This window comes from Scylla paramamosain, chromosome 32 (assembly GCF_035594125.1).
Source record: "Scylla paramamosain isolate STU-SP2022 chromosome 32, ASM3559412v1, whole genome shotgun sequence".
In the NCBI taxonomy this organism is placed as follows: Eukaryota; Metazoa; Arthropoda; class Malacostraca; order Decapoda; family Portunidae; genus Scylla; species Scylla paramamosain.
Window position 1 is genome coordinate 7,130,450 of NC_087182.1, and position 15,805 is coordinate 7,146,254.

General features: G+C 42.5%; 1 protein-coding gene across 1 annotated transcript in view; it reads left to right on the forward strand.

The window, feature by feature from the left end:
- The window catches only part of LOC135089153 (protein trachealess-like), a 101,939-nt gene that overhangs the window by 73,127 nt on the left and 13,007 nt on the right, over positions 1–15,805 (forward strand). Inside the window, 2 exon segments of the mRNA XM_063984444.1 lie at positions 14,234–14,283; positions 14,285–14,404. Coding sequence (XP_063840514.1) covers positions 14,234–14,283; positions 14,285–14,404 — 170 coding nt within the window.

The following is a 15,805-nucleotide window of genomic DNA, read 5'->3' on the forward strand; positions in this document are numbered from 1 at the left end:
TATAGTGACTGCCTTGAATATACCGAGAAGAGGAGCCTCGTGAGTCCCCTTCAACCTGAGAGAGAGAGAGAGAGAGAGAGAGAGAGAGAGAGAGAGAGAGAGAGAGAGAGAGAGAGAGAGAGAGAGAGAGTGTGTGTGTGTGTGTGTGTGTGTGTGTGTGTGTGTGTGTGTGTGTGTGTGTGTGTGTGTGTGTGTGTGTGTGTGTGTGTGTGTGTGTGTGTGTGTGTGTGTGTGTGTGTGTGTGTGTGTGTGCGTGTGTGTGAGTGCGTGTGTGTGTGTGTGTGTGTGTGTGTGTGTGTGTGTTGCCAGTTTGTACGTATGTCTTTGTGCCTGTTTATCATTCTCTCTCTCTCTCTCTCTCTCTCTCTCTCTCTCTCTCTCTCTCTCTCTCTCTCTCTCTCTCTCTCTCTCTCTCTCTCTCTCTCTCTCTCTCTCTCTCTGACCCCCGGGTGAGGACGCCAGGCGAACACTCCCTCTCATCTCTCTCTCGTTCACATTCAAAGTGTTTCGCCCAAGCAGATCCATCCCTTAGTTTCCTTGAGTCTCTCAGAATGGCTGCATAAAACATCACGTCGGTTCACTGTTTTATTCCGCCTCTTTCGCCACATTTACTCTGTCCCTTGTTACGTGGAGTTTCGTTCAGACGCCTGTACGGTGCCCAGTTCATGACGAAGATTGATGGAATGAACAATAGATATGAAACACGCCCTTGATCCCTCTCGCCCCCTCTCCTGCGCCCCTTCCTGTCCCCTCCCCGCCCCTGGAGTTTCGATTTGCAAACCCCTCTAATGGAGTTATGAGATTAGTTACAAAACATGTCAACAGATGTCACCTCAATCAGCGCCATTCGCGGTCACCTTCGATGGCAAGAGGGCGCCCGAGTCCAGCTTGAGGGCCGTAGTTATTGATGACGAAGGAAAGAAAGAAGATCGTTTTTCTGCTGGAGTAATGTGGACTGTTACTCTTACGCTCCACCCGCATTATTGTTGCCAGCTTCGGGACCTTGGGTGTTAATTACGAAGGAAAGAAAGTAGCTAGTTTTGCTACTGATGTATAACTATTATTCGTATATCTAATTGTATCATTATTACCAGTTAAATCATTTCCCTCTTACTGTAAAATTAGGAAAAATTAACGTATTTAGAAACGCAATTCACGATTCAAGAGAGGAAAAGAGAATTGTTGATCATAAATTCGATCTTATATTAACCTTTATTATTATTATTATTACCAGCTTTTTTTTCCATGTTACTGCAAACGAAAAAATTGCGTATTTAGAAACGTAATTTACATGTCAAAAGAAGAAAAAGAGAAGTGTTATTCCTGTACTTCACCGTATATTTTGTATTATCATTACCAGCTAAATTTTCCCTGGTCCCTGCAAATGAAGTGGAAATGAACGTATTCAGCAACGCAATTTACGAATCAAAAGGAGAAGAGGCACTAATTGTAACATCAGAAGAGCACAAACTATTTTTTTTTTTTTATTTATGTATTTTTATTTTTTATTTTTATTTTTTTTTCTATCAACCGCCAATCACCAACCTCACATCTCTGGCGGACGTTTCTTATTATCACCGACGTCACCAGAACGTCACAGGCCTTCCGTCACCTCGTCAGCCGCGTCACCGCCGCCGCCGCTCGACACTCTACCAAACTCCTCAATTTATCGCCATATGATTTTCGTTATGGTCAATTATATCCAGCGAGGGGAAGGGGTTGCGGGGAGGAGGGGAGAGGGGAGCAGCCAGTCCGGGATGAGGGGAAAAAAAGGGGACCAAAGAGGTAGTTGAGGGGAGTGAACTGGTGAAGGGAGTGAGAGGAGAGAGAGAGAGAGAGAGGAGAGAGAGAGAGAGAGAGAGAGATGAGAGAGAGGAGAGAGAGAGAGAGAGAGAGGGTGAGAAGGAAGGGGACGCTAGGGGAGAGAGAGAACAAGAGGAAGGCTCGTGATGACTATAAAGCATATTGGATTGGGAATTATTCATGAGTTATGGTTATGATCTCATAACTACAACTCCGTAAGGTTTGAAGGGATTTCCCACTCACTCATTGCTCGGGATGCTGTTGCTGTTGTTGTTGTTGTTGTTTGTAATTCCTGTTTTTGTTGTTCTGTAAGTATTGTATTTTTTTCTGTATTTTTGTTTTCTTTTATTCGTGGTGATCTCATAACTACAACTTAGTGAGGTTTGAAGGGATTTCACTGTTGGTGTTGCTGTTTGTAATTCCTGTTGTTGATGTTGTTAAGTAATTATTTTCGTTGTTTTTATTATTCGTTATGGTGGTGTTAAGGAGGTAGAATATTAAAGTGCATATCGTTATTCTTCATTCAAGTCGTTTAGATCGGATAAAAGGGGACAAAAGAGAGGAGAGAGCTGGAAATCCCCGCCCGTAGGATTTTTATACCTCCATAGAGCAAAAAAAACTATAGAGTGATTTTGTTGTCTATATTGCTGATTTATTTTGTTGTTTACCTTCATTTAATTCACATTTTGGATGCATTTCTGTTTATTTTTTTTTTTTTTTTTTTTTGGGGGGGGGCTTCGGTTTGTGTGAGAAATTTTTTGTATATCATTTTTTTTATTATTGTTCGATTTGTGTAAGAAAAAGTAGGTTGTATGAAAGTAGTAGTAGTAGTAGTAGTAGTAGTAGTAGTTCTTAGTGGTTGGCATACTCGTTAGAACCTTTGGTTCGATTTGCCTTGCACACTTGTCTGTGTGTGTGTGTGTGTGTGTGTGTGTGTGTCCAACTCGTTACCCAGAAATGGTCCACGCCACAAGAATGGTAAACAGGCAGCATGCGCAAAAAGATTAATTATAGCAAGATAATTACTGTCATTATTTAACTAGATGATTACTGCCTTGTTATTAATTAGCTGCATTATGTTGATGTGTGACCTTGAATTTCACAGTCTTAATGGTGATGGTGGTGGTAATGGCTGTGGTGGGTCGGTGGTGGTGGTGGTGGTGGTGGTGGTGGTGGTGGTAGAAGTAATTGTGGTAGCAGCAGTAATGGTAGTGTTAGTAGTGGTGAATTAATCATAGCACAGTATACGCTATAAATTAAAAAAAAAAAAAAAAAGTCATTCATACACAAAAAAATTATAATGAACTTGGCATTTCTTAGATATTAATGAGCTCGATATTATATTAAAATAAAGTAAAGAATAATGTTTCAGAGAATTCTTAAATTCTAAAACTAAGTATTTTCTGTGAACTGATCAGATCTCTCTCTTACGAAATAAACTGAACGACTAAATGCTTAATAAATAAATGAATATATAAATAAGTAAATACTTCAGTCAATAAATAAATAAATAAATAAATAAATAAATAAAGAAAGAAAGAAAGAAAGAAAGAAAGAAAGAAAGAAACATGCATCAGCTATTTCAGGACATGAATTCTAAAGTGAAATGTTGTATTATATTTTTTTACAATTAACAACATTCATTCGTACATTTCTTTGTCTATTTGCCCTACACACACACACACACACACACACACACACACACACACACACACACACACACACACACACACACACACACACACACACACACACACACACACGAGACATGCCACCCAGGAGTATTGGCTGATACAATTAAGCAAATGGAATACGTCAGCTTTTATTTACTAGATGAAGCTTACTTTGCATACCCTGCCGGAGACGTGGCTGACGCGGGGCTCCCTTGACGAGGCCGCCTTCCCTCCCGCTGATCCGAAGTGACACCTCCTTTTATTTTATTTCACACTCACCCTTATGCGCGTTTGGGGAAAGTGTTTCGACCCTTCGCCCTCTCCCTGGACATGCACTGACACTCTGGCTCTCTCTCTCTCTCTCTCTCTCTCTCTCTCTCTCTCTCTCTCTCTCTCTCTCTCTCTCTCTCTCTCTCTCTCTCTCTCTCTCTCTCTCTCTCTCTCTCTCTCTCTCTCTCTCTCTCTCTCTCTCTCTCTCTCTCTCTCTCTCTCTCCACCATAACCTAATCACCCCAACACTTATCCATCCACACACTCGTAGTACTTCTTAACACGGTTCTTTTTACAATCGCTTCTCCCTCCCTTCTGTGTACTGCCCGCCTTTGTGTCCCTCCGCCCCTCCACTGCTCCTCTATCACCACATTCCTTTACATCTACGGGGAAATGCTGGACGGGACAAGATATTCACACCGCATTTGTTTTGTGTTAATTTTCCGCGAAGCATTCAAGGCTTTCTGCTGCTACTTACTTGTTTTTTTCTGCCCCCTCCAGTCATTTGTTACACTTATTACTCCGCATTCCTTCCTGTTTTATTAGGGGAGGGAAATTGTACATGACTTTATACGGGTCTGCTCGAAGATGTCTTGGAAATGATGTGTGTCTGAGGCGAGGCAACTCAGCTTGTTTCTTTGAAGATGTTGGGAAAAAAATGAGAGAGAGAGAGAGAGAGAGAGAGAGAGAGAGAGAGAGAGAGAGAGAGAGAGAGAGAGAGAGAGAGAGAGAGAAGCAAGGGCGTTACCTTTAGGGGAAAAAAGAAAATCAACCAAATAAAAAAGACAGACGGAAAAGCAGAGGCAGACATACTACATACTTAGATATATACATACATACAAAAGGACAGACGTACATGACATAGAGAGAGAGAGAGAGAGAGAGAGAGAGAGAGAGAGAGAGAGAGAGAGAGAGAGAGAGAGAGAGATTGCAAAACACGGCTGTTACCAAAAAAAAAAAAAGAAAATGAAGAAAAAAAAAGCATACCTTCCCCCTGCCCCCGAGGAGCCGCCCCTGAGGTGACTCCCGCCTCCAGGGTTCTCCCCAGGGGATGATTTCAGCGTGTCTCGATTTTCCTCTCAGCTGGAAACGTCTGGATCCATTTTTCAAGTCCGGGTGTGACCTCTAGCGCCTCCGTCAGGGTTATTTTAAATGTCCGCATGGGAGAGCAAGGGGCGGAGGGAAGGGGAGGAGGGAAGGGAGGACGTGAAGGAAGGGAAACAATGCAGCGCGACAGGAAATTGGGTGTGTTTTTGACGAAGCGGCTTGTGGTGGTGTGTTGTGAGAGAGAGAGAGAGAGAGAGAGAGAGAGAGAGAGAGAGAGAGAGAGAGAGAGAGAGAGAGAGAGAGAGAGAGAGAGAGAGAGAGAGAGAGAGAGAAAGGATACAAGAGAATGATCATTTTCAGCTCAAAATCACTGCTCTTCTTTGTGACTTCATTCCTATTTTATTCCCTAAAGTGTGTAATGTATAACTAAAAAAGGAGAGATAGGAGATATGCAGATGGACAGACAGAAACAAACACACAGACAAAGAAACTGTCCTGCTTTACAAAAAGGACTAATTTACACTGACCTAATTATTTCCCTTTATTTCCTTCCAGTGCATTTCTTTTTTCATTCAAATACTTTCCATTTAAATACTTTCCCTGTCCATCATCGCCACAAACCCACAGCCTTCCTTAAGCACTCCCACTCCTAAATAATCCTTCTCTCCTCCTCAGATATCCTACAGGACCACCGTACGTATCCCAGCAGTTTTTTTTTCCTCAGCATTGCAGCATCCTACACCTTCCCTTTACTCCTCCTTTCTTTTTCTCCCTCATCCTTCGCCCGCCCCCATGATTTATTCTCCCTTTATTGACATTAGCCATTGGGTCTCATGATAAAAGGCAGATCGGGTCCAGTCTCCCCTTCCGCCCTCCTGATTTCACTTCATTTGGATTCTTTTCTCCATCAAATCAACAATAGCTCTCATTTTTCACCGCGGCCCCTGAAAACCCGACTTATCCGCTCACTGGAGGAAGGTGGGAGATAGGGAGAATGAGGGAAAGAGAAAGGGAAAAGGGAAAGTGTAGGGAATGGAAAGAATAGAAAAGGAGGAAGGGTGAGGGAGAGAAAATAAGAGAGAAAGTGAGTGGGGATGGAAAGGATGTGAAAGAAGGAAGGATCAAGAGAGTGAAAGAAGAAGGATGGGAGGTGATAGGAAAAAGGAAGGGTAAAAGAAAAACAGAGAAAGTGGATAGGGAATGGAAGGAATAGGAAAGAATGAACAAAAGGGTGAGGGAGAGAGTGACTGAGAGAGGATATGGGAAAGAAGAGGTGTAAGAGATGTAAGTAAAGAGGGGAGAGAGAAAAGAGAAAGGGAAACGGATATAGAAAGGGGAAAAAAAGGATAATTAAAAAGAGGCATTAAGATATCAAGTAAAGATTCACGTTTAGAACTAAAATAACTGTTTTATGGAATCAAGGCTACATGGAAAGTAAATAATTAAGGATTCTAGGAAGATAATGTAAATGCTTTATAGAAAATCGTAAAATATATGGCAGGAGCAAATATATTAAGTCGAAGCTTGAACTTTTACTTAATTAGTTTCATCATTTAAAAGATGTTAAAATACTCTTAGTGATATTTCTTACAAGCATTGAAGTTGTAAATAGAACGCTACTGTGGACTCACTCTCTCTCTCTCTCTCTCTCTCTCTCTCTCTCTCTCTCTCTCTCTCTCTCTCTCTCTCTCTCTCTCTCTCATTCCACCCCTCCAGATGGCGGAATCATCGTCATCCCTCAAGCTGACCTCCGCGGCCCAGGACACCCCCGTTCATCTGACCTTATCATTGTTTTTTACACTCCATCTCCTCCCCGCCTCCCATCTTCCTCCCAGGGACTAACTCTCGATACCAAACAAATGACGATCGTTTGCCCCCGCGGCGTATCTCGATTGGTGTTTTGATTTTCAGTGTTGTCCTGTCCCCCTCTTCCTCTCCCCCTCTCTCTCTCGTAACTTTTTTTTCCTATCTTTTTTTTTGGGGGGAAGGTTTTGTTAGTGGCGTTGTCGTTCTTGTTTTTGTTGTTGTTCTTGTTGCTTTTGTTGCTTCTGTTCCAGTCTCCTTCTGTTTGTTTCCCAAGGGACGCAAGACGAGTGTTTTATGGGCGAATTTGGACACACAGAGAGAGAGAGAGAGAGAGAGAGAGAGAGAGAGAGAGAGAGAGAGAGGAGGTGATGTTTGGGATATTTCGTCATTACATTTGATATTTATGACTTTCCTCTCTTTCTGTCTTGTCAGATTCTTCCAAACGCTCATTTATAAAACATGTGGCTTGGATTACTAAGTTTCCATCACGCTCGCACTTATACTTGAACGCACTGGTCTAAAGTACGTGGTAGTGACTGATTAACTTACTGATTGAATGAACTACAACAGCAATGGAGTCATGTGCCGCTGTGTTTTGAGTGACAGGACAAGGACTGAGGAATATTGTAACAAGGCACAAAGACAACAGGGAGACTCAGACACTGTAGGGCGCTGAATCAGATACGGGAGGAGACTCTGGCGCAGGAAACAGTCGCGGTGGGGAGGAGCTAAGCGGAGCGGGGAGGAGAATCTAACCCCCTTCACACCAACACATGATCCACGACTCTCGCGGGCTCACTCCATCACGAATCCCCGAAGTAAACGTCGCCCGGCAATATTATGGGAAAGGCGTGTTAGGCCTTGTATTACCGCCGCCTCGAGAGTCTGCCGAGAGACTCAGACTAAGATCCTTATTGCGGAACGCTTTGCTTTCTCACCACGACTATTTTCAGAGGCCACAGAGATCATTAGCCGGATTCTCAAGTGTTCCTTCTGTTAATAATGTAGAAATCTTGTTGATCTGTCACTAGAACCACATGATTGATTGATTGATTTAAATAAAGCGCCGCAGGACAGTAAAAACTCACTTAAAACACGTATTCTGAAACGCTTTGCTCTCTCACCACGACTATTTTTAAAGGCCACAGAGATGATTCACCTGGTTCTCAAGAGCGTTTCTGTTAATAATGTAGATTTTTTTATCTGTCACTAGAACCGTAAAAAACACCCTGTGAAGCAGTGGAGGTGCGGCGTGGAAGTGTTTCAGAGTACGGGACAAAGAGCGAGGTGAACTCGGGCGCGAAAAGGTCGATGTTTCTGTTTTCTTTGAGTCACCCTTTAACTTTTTTATTCCCTCCCAAAATGTCTTGGAAGGGAGGCACTAGATTGTTTTTTCCCCCTCGGTAGTTTTCTTTTTTCTTTTTCTTTTTTTTTTTCTTACGCTGAAGGATCAAGAGGAAATTTCCAACCTTGACCCTTAAATGATGAAATGATAATTAACGATCAACATCACGACACTGACTAGTATTTTTCGCGTCTTCAGTAAATAGGAAGTCTCTTATCAAAAGGACTTCATAGGATGTGATGTAGTGTCCTTACAATTATCCTTAAGTCCTACTCTTTCACTTTCATTATTATCGCTTTCGGGACTTCTTCATTTCCTTTGTCCTATCACTTATCAATCCTGACATCTGTTGACATTTTGTTGTTTCATATGTTGTGTCTGTTCCATTTATCTTTACCCGTACGCAGTCCTTTCGTCCTTCTAATTTGTCTCCTTCTCTTCCTCCTTCATTCCTTTTTTTTATTTTTTTATTCATTTCCTTTGTCCTACCATCATCATCATATTTCTTGACTTTTCTTTATTTCGTATGTCATGTATTTTTTTTTTTTTTCCTTTATCCCTACGCAGTCCTTGCCTCCTCATAACTTTCTCCTCTCCCTCCATCTCTCCCTTCCTTCGTCCCTTCCCTCCCATTTTGAAAGTAACCACCAAGAACTCGTAGTCAATAAACTTTTTTTTTTTCAAAGACAGAAAACCACCACCCTCTCTCACCCCTATCACTCCTTTCAACCCTAAAAAAACCAGGGCGAGGGAGAAAAATTATCATAAACACTGAAACTCGACCTGACACATCCCGCAACAGAAGCCAGACGGGAGACGATGCGCTCTTGTTATCACGGGGACGCATCTGACGGGACCGTTCGCTCACATATTCCTCGGTATATACAAATGTGACTCCGCCGCCCCGGAAGACAAATGAACGCAATATGGTCGAGAAGTGAGGGGAGAGAAAGGCCGTGGGGGACTTCTGAAGGGGACGAGAGCAACGGGAGGACTTGTCGCCTTTCCCTTTGTCTTGTTTGGTGGTGGTTTAAGGCTTTCGATGGCCGCGGAAGGGAGTTTTGGGCCGATGTTAAGGTACCCCTGGGCTTTGTGCGTGATGTGTGGGGCTGCTAAGGTGGAGACGGCGATTTGTTAAGGGCTGAAGTACGTGTGGGGAGAGAGAGAGAGAGAGAGAGAGAGAGAGAGAGAGAGAGAGAGAGAGAGAGAGAGAGAATAGCAGTAGTAGTAGTAGTAGTAAGGACTGAAAGAACAATAACAAAAATTATAATAATAATAATAATAATAATAATAATAATAATAATAATAATAATAATAGTAATCGTAATAGCACCAACTACCATAGCACTCCCTCACACACGAAGCTCAAATACCCTTGGAACATTATCACATCATCAAATTACCACATTACCTTCGACCTCCTTAATACTCCTCTCCTATTCCTTACGCTCCCTCATCCCAATACACACCCACACGAACACTCCCCGCCCACCCCCGCCGCGCCCACCACATTAGGGACGTTACACCCACTTTACTTTTAACCCTAGACTGTTAGAATCCCGAGTTTTCATAGTGTAGTTAGAATCTCAGCACATGTAGCTTTTTCCTTTGTTATTCCGCTGTCGCTGCTATAGAGAGAATTTTCGTTAATGTAATCTTCTCTGTCTCTCCCCTTTTCTCTCCTTCTTGTTCTTTTTCTCTTTCCTCTTTCTAAATTCATTCTTATTTCATTTATCTTTCGTTAAAAGGTTGTTTTATGCATGTTTCTCTTTTTTTCTACCTTTTCCTTTTTTTTTTCCTTCTCTCTCGCTTTCTCTCTTCCATTTCCTACTCCTCGTTCTGTCTCTTCCCTCCCAACTCTTGTTCTTTGTTCTTTTTTTTCTCTCCCTCTACGTAGTTTGTTTGCTTGCTGCATTGCTCAAACTTGTAAACACGACGACGTCAAACACAAGGCTAGTTTTGTGTCGTGTTTTTCTTTTTATGTAAGCAACAGATTCATTTTAATTTATCTTCTGAATATCAGTTTATTTTTACTCTTACAGTAAATTAAATGACTGAAAGATTTAGATAGATCTAGTGCGTGTGTGTGTGTGTGTGTGTGTGTGTGTGTGTGTGTGTGTGTGTGTGTGTGTGTGTGTGTGTGTGATAGATGGATAGACAGATACAAAGAAAGGATGGGGGAAGGATATGAAGGAGACGAGAAAGGAAGAAGGGATGGAAGAGGGTGATAAAGAAAAAGAGATGGGGGAAAGGTGATAAAGAAGAAGAGATGGGGAAGGGTGATAAAGAAGGCAGAGGGGAGTGAAGAAAGAGGCTGGGAAGCGCGAACATGACCATCCCTGAATTATGAATATCTGGAGCGAGGTCGAAGAACGCGTGGAATGGCCTGCCTGCGTTATTAATGTTGTGTGTGTGTGTGTGTGTGTGTGTGTGTGTGTGTGTGTGTGTGTGTGTGTGTGTGTGTGTGTGTCTGTGTGTCTGTGTGTGTCAGGGAAGGAGGGACAGACTGCGAATGTGTATAACTGAATAACTGATTGACTCATGAAGGTTATTCTCAACATTATACATGATTCTGTGTGTCAAACTCGTTATTTTTATTCCTACATCTCATTTTATCACTCGACTGCATAATGACTGTATCTCCTTTGAACAGTTACATACACATTCACATGCTTAACATTTCCATAGATGACTGGATACACACGTAAACATCAGCACAAATACCCATGTGCTTTTACGATTACCTGTTGAGGCGGAGTGACGTGTGTACAGGTAACCAGGCAATGAATTAACCACACAGGTAAATAGATGGATCCAAGGATAGATAGGTGTTGATGGATCGATAGACAGGACGCTGGATAATGTTTTAATAACCCTTTTAGTGCTTCATAATAAAGTTGTCGAGTAGTTAGCATGAGGAGGATGGCGAGAGAAGAAAAAGTTTCCTCATAATTCCCTTCTCTCCTTCTCTTTCCTCTTCTCTCTCTCTCTCTCTCTCTCTCTCTCTCTCTCTCTCTCTCTCTCTCTCTCTCTCTCTCTCTCTCTCTCTCTCTCTCTCTCTCTCTCTCTCGCTCTCTCCAACTCTCATGTATATTCATCCTCCTTCTTATCTTGTTTTTCTTATGTCTTTTCTTCTTTCTTTCTCTTCTGTTCATTAACCTTAATTAACTTTTGCCTTTCTTTTTTGGTTTTCGTACGTCTTATTTTTTTATTTATTTTTTTGCTTGTTTGTTTGTTTGTCTTTTCTTTGTTCCCATCTGCTCTTACATTTATATTATTATTCATTTGTTTATAGTGATCTTACTTTTGTTCTTTTCTTTTTAGTGACTTTAGTTTTGCTCTTTTCCTTCTCCTCCTCCTCCTGCTCCTCCTCCTCTTCATCATCAACATCATTCATCATCATCATCATCATCATCATCATCATCATCATCATTGTCATTGACATTCACAGTATCTCCCTACTTTCCCTCCTCCTCCCCTCCTTCTCAGGCACCTTACTCTCATCCTCCTCTTCCTCCTCCTCCTCCTCCTCCTCCTTCTCCTCCTCCTCCTCCTCCTCCTCCTCCTCCTCCTCCTCCTCCTCCTCCTCCTCCTCCTCACAGGTCAATATAACCCACATAAGTGACCCCTCATTAGAAGGTCATATCGGGCGTCACTCGCTGCGTCAAGAGTCATTAGGGAGGAGGGCAGCGGCTGGCGGGAATGGTGTTAACTGCCCTGACGAGCGTAATGACAAGGGCGGGAGGGTAGTAAGTGGGGCGCTGATCCTCCGGCGTGGATTCAAGGACCGAGAGAAGGATCGAGGATTTTGTTTTATGATGTAATTCAGTGGTGTGTATGTGTGTGTGTGTGTGTGTGTGTGTGTGTGTGTGTGTGTATGTGTATGTGTGTGTGTGTGTGTGTGTATGTATGAAGAAGAGGATGTTGAGGGAGGCAGGGGAGAGAAGGGGGTGGGAGGAGTTAGTTTGTTTGTTTGTATGTCCGTCTGTCTTTTTTTCTGTTTATTTTGTCTATTTTCTTTCTTTGCCACCGTCTGTCTGTCTGTCTCTGTTTATCTGTCTTTTCTCTTTATCTGCCTGTTTCTTCGCTTCGGTTTGTCTTTCTTTTTTGTCTGTCTTTTTTTTTTTGTCAGTGTGTTTTTCTTGCCACTCTTAATCAACTCGTGCACATTCACTCACCTGAACTACATGAACTACACACGTCACTTTCCCTCACGTACAAGCACCACGTACACGTCATCTGGCTTACACAGTCCTTGCATCAACACTTGTGGCAATCCTCACTACACGTCACTCGGTCCTCGTCACTTGGATGTATTTGCACACGTCACTGGCCTCGTGCACGTCTCTGGGTCCAGGCACGTGACCACACACCATCGGAAAGGAGACGTGCAATAATGTCTGGCTGTGGGTTGATTACTGAAGGCAAACATGAGGGGAAAGGGAGGATTAGTCTGGCAGGGTTATGAGTTGGCGGCCCTCTCCCCTCTCCCTCGTTCCCCTCTCTCTCTTTCTCTCTCTTCTCTTACTTCTTCCGTCTCGTTTTAGTGTTTCTTATTTCTCCGTCTTTCGTTCCGTTTCTTACCTACTTCTATTTTATTTTTTTCCCTCTTATTTTTTCCTCTTATCTTCGTTTTTCTCCTAATTTTCTCTTATTTTTTTCTCTTTGCTTTCCTTTTATTTTCCCTTAGTTTTCGTCTTATTCCTCCACTTTCTCTCTTTTCTCTCCTTCTCTCTTATCTCTTTTCTTTGTTTTTCCTTTTATTTTTTTCTCTTAATTTCCTTGCATTCCTTTCTTCTTTTTTTTCCTTCTTTTATCTACTATTCTTTCGTCAAGTCCACTGTTTGCTCTCTCTCTCTCTCTCTCTCTCTCTCTCTCTCTCTCTCTCTCTCTCTCTCTCTCTCTTCTCCTCTCTCTCTCTCCTCTCTCTCTCTCTCTCTCTCTCCTCTCTCTCTCTCATCTCTTTTTCTTGAGGCTTTCTTTCTCGACATTCTTTATTTTTGGTCTATTTTCTCTCGACTCACTCTTTCTCTTTCTCTCGGTGTTTCTTTCTAGACTTTCTTGTTTTAATTTTTTTTTTTTACTTTTCTTTCCTTTTCTTACGTTTTTTTCTTCATATTTTGTTACGTAAAATATTCTTGATTTATTAGAGAGAGAGAGAGAGAGAGAGAGAGGAGAGAGAGAGAGAGAGAGAGAGAGAGAGAGAGAGAGAGAGAGATGAGAGAGAGAGAGGAGGGGAGAAAAGTGGGATGTGGTGTTTCTAGAGATGATGGTGATCACTCTCAGGATCAAAATATTGCGAATGTTGAGAATCATCTGTTGGTGTTAGCTCTCTCTCTCTCTCTCTCTCTCTCTCTCCTCTCTCTCTCTCTCTCTCTCTCTCTCTCTCTCTCTCTCTCTCTCTCTCTCTCATCTCCATTTAATCTCATCTCTTCTTTATTTATAAGCTTTAATTTATCATATTCCTTTCTTTTGTTTCCTCTTACAGTTCGTACTCCTCTTTCTCTTGCATCACTACCTTTACGACCAAGAGAGAGAGAAAGAGAGGGAGAGAAGGGCGGGTGACGGAGGGTGGTGGTGGTAGCGGGTATGGTAGAAGTAACCGGATAAACGGGGGATTTCTGGAAGGCGGGGCTCGTGCATGAGTGGAGGCGAAGAAGTGTGAGATGAAGCAGCGGTGAGGCCTCAGTGAACCCATTGTGACGGGCCGGTGTGTTGGCTGGCCGGTGTGTTCGCGAGTCTAAGAGATTACATCAGTCTTTTTGTGCTCTCTCTCTCTCTCTCTCTCTCTCTCTCTCTCTCTCTCTCTCTCTCTCTCTCTCTCTCTGGCGAATTTTGTCATAAATTGATGGCGTGACTAGAGTTTTTTCGCTTTGATTTCGTGAGTTTCTGTAGATTTATTTATAGAGAGCAAGTAAAGACAAGGAAATTTGACGTGGAATATAACAATGTTGTCTCTCCTTTTTCATCTTTGTCCTCGTCCTTCTCTTCTACGTTCATTACTAACCTTCAGGTCTTTCCTCACTTCACCTTCATCTTTACTCATAAGCTTTTACTCTTTCTTCACCAGCGTCTTCGTTTCTCCTACTCTTCCAATACATCTAACCGGCATTTTCGTTTCTCTCCCTACCTCACCTTCTCTAACCAGCATATTCATTTCTCCTACTTCTTCCATCATCTTCTTTAACCAATATATTGATTTATCCTACTCTTCTTTCCAAACTCCTCTAACCAACATATTAATTTCTTCTGTTCCACCAGCACCTCTAACCAACATCTTCTCCCACAGGCGCCAACATCAGGCCACGCACGATGTCTGGGATGACCATGGACATCTTTGGAGAATCACCAAGGCACTCACGTCCTCCAGAGCCTCGACGGATTCGCCTTCACGCTGGCGGCCGACGGGAGGTTCCTCTACATCTCAGAAACAGTGTCCATCTACCTCGGGCTGTCGCAGGTGAGTGAGTTTCTTGTTGCCAGAACGCCGCCGTCACTTCCCTGCGTCACTTCCCTGTCTCATCTCCTCCCTCCTTCTGCTCTTCTTTTTCGTCTTTCATACAACTGTTTCCTCTCTCTCTCTCTCTCTCTCTCTCTCTCTCTCTCTCTCTCCCTCTCTCCTCTCTCTCTCTCTCTCTCTCTCTCTCTCTCTTCTCCTCTCTCTCTCCTCTCTCTCTCTCTCTCTCTTTTATTTATGTCCTTCTTTTCCTATCCTTTATGTTGTTTTCTCTTCTCCTTCATCTACTCCTCTTCTTTTCCGTGTTCATGTTGGTGTCTTCTCTTCTCTCTCTCTTTCCTGCGTCTACTATTCCTTTCCTTCATGTTGCTGTTTCCTCTCCCTCATTCTTCTACTTCTCTTCTTTTCCTCCCTTTATGCTGTTGTTTTCTCTCCTCTTTTTCATATATTATTTTCTCTCCTTCATCTTGCGGTCTTTTCTTCCTTCATCATCTACTCTTCTTTTTCGTCCTTCATATTAGAGGGAAGTAAGAGCATAGCACCGTAAAGAAAAGGAGATATAAAAAAATGTTGATGAAAAGAGTAATAGGACCACTAAGTGAAAAGTGAAAGTAGTCGTTCGCAAGTGGAATTAAATAAGGGATAGAAAGAAGAGAGGAAGCGATTAAGAGCGAAATAAAAAGGAAGGAAGATAAGAGAGAACCAGAAACCAAATAAAAGAAGAAGTAGATGAAATAAGAAGTAGATGAAATGACAAGAAGTAGATGAAATAACAAGAGAGAGAGAGAGAGAGAGAGAGAGAGAGACCATGAAAAAAATAATAAAAAAGACGGCAGAAGAATAGAAAGTAACATTAACGAAGATAAAGGAGAAAGAGAAGAGTGAATAACGAAGAAGAGACAGTGAAGAAGGAATAGAACATGAACGTAACGGACGAGAAGGAGGAGGGGGAAGAGGAGGAAGAGGAGGAGGAGGAGGAATATATCATGGCAGCAAAATACCAAAAGAAAACGATGATGAAAGAGTAAATTAAAGCAAGAGAGAGAGAGAGAGAGAGAGAGAGAGAGAGAGAGAGAGAGACGGCGAGGGAATAATATATTGTCTAAGTAAAGAAAGAGAAAAAAGAAAAAAAGGGGAGACGAGAGGAAAAATGAGAAATATTTCACACCGCGAGAAAGAAGAAAAGACAAAAAACACACACACAAGAAGGAATATACTGCGAACAGAGAGAGAGAGAGAGAGAGAGAGAGAGAGAGAGAGAGAGAGAGAGAGAGAGAGAGAGAGAGAGAGAGAGAGAGAGAGAGAGAGAAGAGAAAAGGAATACATTGTGTGCGGAGTAGGAGGACGACTAGGAGGAGGAGGTGGAGGAGAAGGAATAGAACGAGGAAGTGAAGGAGGAGGAGG